Raw genomic sequence first — 9,930 nt, 5'->3', positions numbered from 1 at the left:
TAACAGATGATGAAGTTCGGGTTCAGTGACCTGCCAGAGGTCACCCAGCAAAGGGTGGGTTGATGGGTTCATTTAGTTGGGAAGCAGTCAACTGGGATTTCTGGGCATGAAGAATGCCATGGCAAATGGTAGCCAGGATTCAACCTCAAGTCTGTTGGACTCTATGCGAAGTCTACATTCTTTTTTTCTAACTTTTTATGTCCTATTGGAGTACAGCCGATTAACCGTGTTGTGGTAGCTTCAGGTGCACAGCACAGGGACTCAGCCATACATAAACCATGTATCCATTCTCCCGCAAACTCCCCTCCCATCCAGGCTGCCACATAACGCTGAGCAGAGTTCCCTGTGCTATACAGTAGGTCCTTGTCGAAGCCTACATTCTTTTCATCGTACTACACCTTCTGTCACACTAGAACTCAGCTCAAGATTGACAACAGATTTTTAGGTTCTGGAAGGCAGGCAAAGACCCAGATTGCATGGAGAGGTGGTCTGGCTTAGTGGTTATTGGTGTGTCTTGGAACTGGACAGAGACCCGGGCTCAAACGGGGGCGCCCCACCACCTAGGCACCAGGGCACCCTTGCTGAAAGTAATCATTAGCATTGCTAGGCTAGAGCACCTTTGTTCTCAGGAAGAGAGTCAACTGTGGGGTTATGTGTCAAGGGCTGTATTGGAAAAGTCAGGGAGTGGGCTGCTAAATCATGCAGAAGCCCCCCCTCCCCCATCCCCAGGGGAGGGGCTGTATGGCCTTTGGGTAGCACCTTGCCCTCTCTGAGCCTCAGGGGTCATCTCTGAAAAATGGGCATGGCAGCATGGAACCAAATAGAGCTCTCAGGAAGATAAAGAGGAAAAATGAGGGTGGAGTTGTTGGTATATATAAAGTAACATAGAAATGTAAATTATCTAAAAATAAATCTATGTGAAATGCAGAGAGAGGTTGGGACTTGGAAGACCTCTGGCGTTCTTTTGGCAGTTATTGGCACCTACTGTGTGCCAGGTGCTGTGCTAGGGCCTGACATGAACCCTGAGCATCTGGAGCTCCCAGTCTACTGGGGGACGTGAGCCAGCCACATACAGAGTGGGTATCCCTCCCAGCGGGATGTCAGGGGGAGTCTTCATGTGTGATGTGGTAGCAGGAGCCAGACCGACCTGAGCCAGAACCCTCCTCTCCTCCCTGCGTGACCTTGACCAGGTCAGGCCACCTCTCCAAGCCCCAGGCCTTCATCTGTAAAATGGGCCAGTCTCCTTTGCTGCTCAGAGTTGCCAGGACCTGGCACTCTGTAGGTACCATGGTGGGGGACCTTGGGATGAGGGTAGCCAGTAGCTCCTGGGCAAAAAATGGTCCTGCACTGGGCAAAATCTGGGACTCAGGCGTGGGTGGTGACTTGCTTGCAGGAGTGGCCTGAGGACATTGAGGGTGGAAGAGAAGCAGCAAGAGGAGAAGCTCAGCAATTTCTCAAACCTGTTAAGCAAAGGAGGGCAGACATCCCGGAGAATTGGCCTGTGCCTTTATTTATGTTAGTAATCTCATTAAGGGGAAGGGGACTGGCTCTACCCAAGGTCAGTCCTGTCCAGGGAGGAGGGGGATGGCATATCCACTTGAGTTTACTCAGCCAGTGATTCTAGGCCAAGGTGCACCCAGGAAGGCAGGGTGTCTCGGGATGAATTTGTGGGTGTGTTGAGCGTTGCTCCAAGCCTTGGTGGGGCTGGCCTGAGTGAGGCCACCGGTCAATGTTGACGACTTCTCCGGGGCCTGGCGCTGTCCCAGACCAGTGGCGTTAGCCGAACCAAGACCGGCCAAACTTCGGGGAATTCAGGTGAGGCGAGAGGGGAAGAAGTTTGGGGGCCTCCGAAAGGCGGCGGTTTGGGGTTCCCCAGGGGAACACTGCTCCTCTGGCGCCGGGCTCGCACCGGAGAGGTCAGGCCAGTCGCCGAGAGGAAGGGAAGGGGCCCTGCCCTGTACCACCAGCGCCAGGCTAAAATCGGGCGGGGCCGCCCGGGGAGGCCGGGACGCCTGCGGCCGGGCGGGGTCTGCGCCCTACTCCCTGCGAGGCCGCCGGGTCCGGGCTGAGAGCGGCCTGCGAGGCTCGGGGCCAGGCCCGGCCAGAGGGAACTCGGTCCCTGGGCTGGGCACTGCGCGCCTGCGGCTCTTGCCCTACCGGCGGCTGCGGGCGCGGCGGCCCCCGCGCCCCCAGGGGCCGGGCCAGGGCGGGGGCTGGGCCCCGCGGGCGGGCGCGGGAAGGGGGGCGGCGGCGAAGGCTGCGACGCTCTAACAGGTGGGATCCCGCGGCGTGGTGGAGGCGGGCGCGGGAGGAGGAGGAGGAGGAGGAAGAGCAGCGGCAGCGGGAGCCTGAGCAGGAGCAGGATGAGCCGCGCGAGCTGACAGCCGCCGCCGCCCGCGCCCAGGCTCGGTCTCGCTCTCCGCGCCCGGGGCCGCTCCCCGCCTCCCGCCTCCCCCGGCCGCCCGCGGGGCGGCCCGCCCCCTCTGCACCTCCGGGCCCGGAGCTGCCTCCATCGCTCCTGCATCCCGGCCGGGGGGGAGGAGGAGGCGGAGCAGGAGGCGAGCCGGAGCCGCCGCCGCCAACGCCGCCGCCGCCGCCGCCGCCGCCCGAGCAGGACAGAGCGCGCCGCAGCCCCGCGCGTCCGGCCGCCGCCCGTGCCCATCAAGCAGCCGCGCCGGAGCTACACCGCGGGACAGCCCGGGCCGCGGCGCACCCCGGCTCGGCCCAGCCCAGCCCAGTCCCGGCACCGGGCGGCCCGGCGGCCGGCCCGCCCCCGAGGGCGCCGGGCGCGCCGGGAGGATGCCGAAACCGACGCTGCTGCTGCGCGGGGGCTGGGAGCGCGAGCGCAGCCCCGGGGACTCGGAGCTGGGCCGCCAGTTCCGGGACTGGTGCCTGCGCACCTACGGCGACTCGGCCAAAACCAAGACGGTGACACGCAGCAAATACCAGCGGATCGCCGAGGTCCTGCAGGGCGGCGGCGGGACCGGCGCGGGCAGCGGCCCGGCAGCCGGCGAGAAAGGCAAGTTCCAGTTCTGGGTGCGCTCCAAGGGCTTCCGCCTGGGCAGCGGCCGGGAACCCAAGATGGGCCAAGTGGTGTATGTGCCGGTCAAGACGGGCTCGGTGAGTGCGCGCGCGGCGGCCGCGGGCCGGTCCCACCGCGGGGCTCGGGGCGGGCGGGGGCGGGGTGGGGGTGTGGATGTGTGTCCGAACGTGTGTCCCTGAGGTTGTCCCTGGGTCTGGCCCTCCCGAGGCGCACGCGTCCCTGCTCGCCCGCCAGCCCCAGCCAGCCCGGGTAGCGCTCCGGGTTCGGGGCGTCCCTGCCCCCCTCTGCGCTGCTGCCCGGGCCGTGCCGGGCGGGCTGTCCCGGGCTGCTCACCCCAGCATGTTCCGTTCTCCCGTCCCCTCCCCCCGCCAGCAGGCGGCTGCTCAGAAGCCCGAGCCTCCCCCCGCCCGCCCCGGGGCTGCCTGTCCCGGGCGCCTCGCGCTCCCGCCCCCGGGCCGGCTGGGCGGTGTGGTGTGTGTGTGTGTGTGTGTGTGTGTGTGTGTGCGTGCGTGCGTGTGTGTGTGTGGAGGGTGGTGCCGCGAGGGCGGGGGGGGCAGGGGCAGCCACGGGACGGGGAGTCAGCTCGGCTTCCCAGCGCCAGGGGAGGGGGCCCGCCCGGGCACTGTCTACCCGACCCCACCCGGGGCTGGCCCGGGGAGGGGCAGCCCGAGCCGCAGCCTGGCGCAGGAGCAGCCTCCCGCGGGTGGGTGGGGCGCCCCCTCCGCCCCCCGGGCCCCTCGCTCCCCCCTCCCTGGGACGGGGGCGGCCTGACCTATCCATCCCCTCCCCTCCCCCGTCCCCGGGGCCGGCCCGGTCCGGGCGGGGTGGCGTGGGGGAGGGGACGGGGAACCGCAGCCGCCGACAGGGAGGAGGCGGGCGGCCGGGCGGGGGCGTCCCCTCCGGCCCGGGGCGCCCTGGAGAGGGCGTGCGGCGTGGGCCCCGCGGCTCCCCCGCCGGGACCTCATTGTTCTGCAGCGGGTGGGGGCTGGGGGGGGCGGCTGCTCCCGGGGTGCTGCTGAGCTTTGAACTTTCCGTCGCGGAGACCCTCCATTAGTGCGTTCAGCCCCTGGCCCGGCCGGGCCAGGCCAACCTCCCTCCCTGCCCCCCTCGCTCCCTCCCCGGCCTCGCCCGGCCCGAGCGAGCGAGCGGGGCCGCCCCGCGCCGGCCTCCCTCCCTCCCTCGCTCCCCCGCTCCCCGCTCCGTGCTCCTCCCCCGTCCGGCCCGCCCGCCCTGCGCTCAGCCCAGTCCCCGGCCGGAGCGGGCTCTTCACACACAATTGATTCGGTCGTTACGAAAAGTGCACTTGTCCCCTCCCCCTCCCCCTCCGGCAGCCGCCCGGGCCCGGCCCGCGGGGTGAGGGGGCCGAGAGGGAGGGAGGCGGGAGCCGGGGAGCGGATCCGGAGGCGCCTCCCCCCTCGCCCAGGGGACGGGGCTGCAGGCCGCGGGGAGTGGGGAGCCGTGAGCGCAGAGGGCGGGCGGCCCATCTGCGAGGAGCGCTGATAACCGCGCCGCTGCCGCTGCGGCCGCCAGCGGCCCATCTGCGCCGCTGCCGCCTCCGGCCGGACACAGAGCAGGGGGCCGGGCCGAGGGGCGCGCTGGGGCCGGATTCCCCGGGGGAAGACTGGGGTAGTGTCCCACCCTGAGCGAGTCGGGGACCTTCCAGCCTAAATCAGTGCTCTCCGCCAAACGCGGGGAGTCTGGGTCATTGTACCCCCTCCCCCGATCGAGTCAGGGACCCCTCCCCGAGCCCAAATTGGTGCCCACTCTGCCACCCGGGGAGTAGGGGTCATTGCCTCTCCCCAGGTCAGCCCTCCCCACTCTGCCAGTTGCTAACCCCCCTCGGTTCTCCTCCATCTTGGGCTAGTGCCCCCAGCCTAAGTGTGGTTTTTGGAGGTCAGTGACCCACCAGATGGTTGGCTTGGTCCACACCCCCTACCCTGGGTCATTGCCCTTAGCCATCCAGGCTTCCCAGGTCAGTTAGTGAGCCTCACCCCCATCCCATCCTGGTTATCCCTCCCCAGGGAGCTGGGAGTCTTGGCCCAACCTCCTTCTTGCCTGAGGCAGGAGCCCCCACTCCACCCACTCCTGGAGTTGGGAGGGCAGGTGACCCTCAGACAGGGCAGCTAGCTCACCAGTTCTCTGAGCTGGTCGACCTCTCCCCTAGGGAGTGGGCATCATGGGGCCGTCAGTCCCCCTACCCCCTTAGCCACGGAGCTGTCAAGGCGGAGCAAGTGAACATACACCCACCCAGGCCACATGCAGAAATTAGGTGCTAGGCCTGGGCCCCAGGTCCTGCCAGCCTTCGGGTCCTCCGTGAGGCCCACGCCAACCCGCTTTGCTTGGCAACAGGGGCCTTGAAAGACTCCACCCTAGCTCCCAGACCAATAATAAGCCCTCCCAAGGGACCACCTGCCTGGGAGGCAGAGAAAGGGAACCCAGGCCTCCCTGCCCAGGCTGCCAGGGGGACGACAAACACAACAGACGTGCCCTCCTGTGACAGCCCGCCCCTCAAGCTACCCACGCCCACCTGCCTGGCCTGCTGGTCCCCAGGGAGCCCGTTAGTTACCTGCACTGGCCCAGTCAACCGGAGCCAGCCGCAGGAGATGCCCTGAGTCCTGCCACCCCCAGCTCCAAGTACCTTCCTGGGGCTCAGTTATTATTTTTACATTTCCATTTTCCTTTTCACTGATCTAAGAGGGACAGATCCTGCTGGGAATTCTGGGGCAGCCATGGACTCTTCCCGGGAGGAGCTGAATGCGACCTCTTTGAAAGGTGCAAAGGATATCCCCTACCTTCACTGGCTTTTACACACACACACGGAGTAAAGTTATCATTGCCTCTGGTGGCAGTTGGGAGATATCCTGTAGTTTTGTCCTGGGTGGGTTTTTGTGAAGGTCATTGGGCCACAAACCTTTGTCTGAGACATTTGTTTGGCATCCACGAGCCTTCTGGGGGCACTGGGGCATTGGAGTGGGTTGGACTCAGAGCCTGCTCTCTGGGCACCCAGCTGCTGGGGGTGGGGGTGGGCATAGCTCAGGATCTGATCAAGAAGCCCATGGAGGCTCCAAGGGAGGGCAGGCGGGGAGGCAGAGCAATTTCGGCCAAGAGGGGGTATGGGAGTTGTGTCATGCAGCCGCGGAACAAGGGCCCCCTGCGCCCCTGCGTCAGCTCAGGTCCCCAGGGTGGCCATGGTATGTCATCTCCCTTCCATGTTGCTCTCTGGCTGCCCCCTGCGTGGGCCCCCTTTCCTCTTCCCACAGCCATATGTGGTGCTGCGGTTGGGGCCCTTCCGAGTCCCGGCCGTGGAGGGTCGATGATCTGACACCACTTGTCCCGTCCCATCTGGCCCTGAGCTTTTCTGGGTGTGTGTGACAAAGGCTTAATCTGTCCGGACGGGCCCAGGGCGGAGAGGAGGGCGCGGGGAATTACACTCTGCGGGGCCTCCTGCAGCTGGGGCCCGCTTGGGGGGGCGGGGCGCGGCGGGGCGGGGGTCGAGCAGAAGCCAGGGCATGGTGGTGGTGGGGGGGAGGCAAGTTGGTCTTCGGTTTGCAGGTTGTCACAGGAAATAGATGTGGAGGCGGAGGGCTGAGGGGAGGAGGGCGGAGTCCTCCACCGGGCAGCACGGGGCGCTCCTGGGGACAAGATCTTTCTGTGACAAGAGCCAGCCGGGCCTCCTGACTGGGCAAAGCCTGGTTAGGATTTATTATTTCTTGCGTTTGGCCTGTTCCGGCCTCTGTGGCTGCCAAGCCCGGGGGCGGGGGGCGGGTGGGAAGCAAACCCTTTGCCAATGAGACCCTCCGATTCCATTCCAGCCTCAGCCCAAAAGTGAACCAACCCCTTTCCTTTTCCTCTGGTCTCTCTGAACGAGGCTGTCCCGGCGCCTCCAAGGGCCACAGGTTATGTCTGGGGAGGGGCCCCGGGCCATCTGTCAACTCCCAGGACCAGAGAGCCCTCAGGCTCCTTGGAGATAGATGTTCTCAGCCCAACTCTACCATCTTCCGGATGGGAAAACTGAGGCCCTGAGAGGGGAAGTTTCTGTTGGTGGGGAGCTGGGCCTGGAACGCAGATCTCTGCACTCCACTGAGGCTTCTCCGTGGGCCCATCACATGCCAGAAATCCCCCCATTAGAGCCCCGTCCCCCGAGGGGGAAACGCCAGATTGCCAAACTCCACTCTCAGCACTGGGCTTTTGCGAGCCAGACCCCAGGTGTTCCGCTGGCCAAATTGACTAATGGTGGTCTTTTCCCAGTTTGCAGACAATGTTCATTTAGTGGAGAGCATTTTCACAGTCTTCAGCCTTTCTCCCCAGAGCTTTTGTGTAAACCTTTGGCACCTGCGGCCGCTGGTCTGGGCAGGAAATGGCCTCTGACTTAGCACAACATAATATATGCTGTGACCTTCGGTTGAATACCTCAGTATTTCCTACTTTTCTCTAAATTGTCACCATAGTGACCCTTTCTGAGTCACCTACCGTGTGCCTGTCCCTGTGCGTCAGGTTCTCACAGCGGCCCAGAGGTCCCTGCCATCCTTCAGATGAGTAAACTGAGGCTTAGGGAGGTTTAGAACTTCCCTGAGTCCTCACAGGGCACGCTGAGCTTGCGTGCCGTCTGTACACCCCTCTTTTCTGACCCTCTCTGGTTGTCTTACAGCCTCATCTGGTTCACAGGGCTTTTCGTGACAAGCTTTCGGTCCATCACACCCTAACCTGAATTAGTGTAGAAGAGTCCTCTGGTCAAGATGTCCGTAATCACAGGCTGCTGCTTAAGGCAGGACTGGCTCAGTGTATGGCGTCTGGGACTTGCCTGGGGTGTACAAGGATGGGTATGGGGTGAGGAGAAGGGAGGAGGCCTCTGTTGTCCTGGGTCCTGGGGGCTTTCAGGGAGAAGGTTGGCAATGACACGGGCCCTGTTTGGATTTCTCATGAATGGCAGAAGTGGGCTATTTTGTTAATTAAGCCTCAGTGATTTGGGTGAATGTGGTCTTGGGGTCTCTGTGGGGGCGGGGCTGCAGTTTGGAGCCTGAGTGATTGCTGCTGGATCAGGCTCTGCCTTCCCGGGGCGTCTCCTTCGGATCCTGGGTCACCTTCTGCTGGTGGTGGGGGCAGCATGCCCCGCTCGTCCTTGCGCGAGGCCTGGCGTGAACATTCTCTCCTTCACTACAGGCTGCCGTCCCATCCCTGAGCGTCTGGGAGTCAGGAGGTCCAATTGGGACCCTAATAACCCTGCTGGGAGGTTGGGAGGTGGGGGGCCTGTGGCTGGGGCTGCCCAGGGACAAAGGTCAAGGGTCCACCCCAGCCTCAGGCAAACCTGGGCTTCTCCAAGCCAGCTCTTAACTTAGAGGTTGTGGGACTGATTGAGTACCATGCACGTGCTCGTGCCTTCCCGGGCTACAGCATGTGTGCGCACGTGGGTGTGCATGCGGGGGTGTGGCTGTGCCTGTCCATGTGCAGGCCGGGGACGCTTGTGGGCCCGGGGCAGTGTGTGTGTGTGTTTGTGTGTGTGTGTACAGGTGGAGGGGGACTGCATGCTTGTGATTGTGTGTGATTGTGAGCGGCTGTGTTGGCAGATGTGCAAGCACCTGGGGTGTGGGCATCGGCAGACCACGAGTGTGCGTGTGCATGCCACATGTTCAGGATCCTATCGAAAAGCACCCTGTCCTTTGGCAGTGAGGAGCTGACGGGGTGTCCTTCATCACAACCAAGTCAGCCGGAGCTGCTGGCCTGGCCCCTGGCTGCTCCTGGGGTCTCAGCAGCTGCTGAAGTATAGCGTGAGGGAGGGAGTGGACACAAGAGGTGGTGCCATGTCCCTGTCCCCGTGAGAGTGGCCGAAGCACCTCCTTGTTTCCAGCAGCCATCCTCCTCCTTCCCCGCCACCCCGCCACTCTCTGCCCAACGAGGGCAGCAGGTAAAACTTGTGACCTTTGCCATGGTGGCACTTACCGAGCCCAAAGCTAAGCTCCACGGGGGGCAGGGTGGGAGAGAGGCTTCTGAACTTGAAGTGAGGGGGCCAGGACCGATCCTAACACACCCACTTTCTTGCCGCCACGTGACCTCGGGCAAATAGCTTGCTTGACCTCTCCAAGTCTCAGTTTACTCATCTGGAAAATGGGCTCCAAAGCCCCACTTCCAAGAGGCTTGGCAAACTGGAAAAGGTTCTGTTGTCATTTCAGGAGGTCACTCTGCCAATCTCTGTCAAAGCCAGGCCTGGGCCCTAGGCCCCAAAACAGAAGAAGGAGCCAAAGGCAGCTGGGAGAGGGCCCACCAAGGCGGGTGGCTTGTTAGAACAAGGACTTCTGAGTCCACTTTCTGCCCCTGGCCCACCCTGACATAGAGAAGAGGTGAAGGGCTTGGGGTGTCAAGCCACAGGGTCCTGGGTACAAATCCCAGCTCTGCTCTTGCATCTGTTTGGCCTTAGGATCATCAGCTCCATTTTACAGATGAGAAAACTGCCTTCCTCCTAAGACTGGTATAAAGATGAATGCATTAATGCATATAGAGCCTTAAGAAGGTAGCACGTCTTACAAAACGTTAGTTGCTGTGTGATCTCACTGAGCCTCAGTTTCCTCATCTGGATTGTGGGGATGGAAATGAAATGTCATGGATATTAAGTGGGATAATGGAAATAAAGCCCCCAGCCAAATCCCTGGCATGTAGTTGGTGGGAAGCAACTATGGTTCCCTAGAGATTGTGTCTGGGTTATTTCTGTGTCTCCAGTGCCACTGGGGGCCTGGTTAATGTTGTACTGAATTACACAGAACACCAGCGAAGTCTTGGTGAGGGCCATAGGTGTGGCATGAGCCCCCAGGGCTGGGAACTTGAAGGCTCAGGGTCCCTCTCTGCCCCGGCTGGCTCCTGCCCTGCTCTGCGCCTCAGTTTCCCTAGTCATTGCA

General features: G+C 62.9%; 1 protein-coding gene across 1 annotated transcript in view; it reads left to right on the top strand.

The window, feature by feature from the left end:
- The first annotated feature begins 2,627 nt into the window (after positions 1–2,627).
- Positions 2,628–9,930, top strand: part of NOL4L (nucleolar protein 4 like) — a 126,848-nt gene continuing 119,545 nt past the window's right edge. Inside the window, exon 1 of the mRNA XM_065892149.1 lies at positions 2,628–3,120. Coding sequence (XP_065748221.1) covers positions 2,800–3,120 — 321 coding nt within the window. The 5' untranslated portion in view covers positions 2,628–2,799. The remainder of the gene's footprint in view (positions 3,121–9,930) is intronic.

The sequence above is a fragment of the Phocoena phocoena genome, chromosome 15 (assembly GCF_963924675.1).
Source record: "Phocoena phocoena chromosome 15, mPhoPho1.1, whole genome shotgun sequence".
NCBI classification, from domain to species: domain Eukaryota; kingdom Metazoa; phylum Chordata; class Mammalia; order Artiodactyla; family Phocoenidae; genus Phocoena; species Phocoena phocoena.
This window is presented reverse-complemented; position numbering and strand designations above follow the sequence as displayed.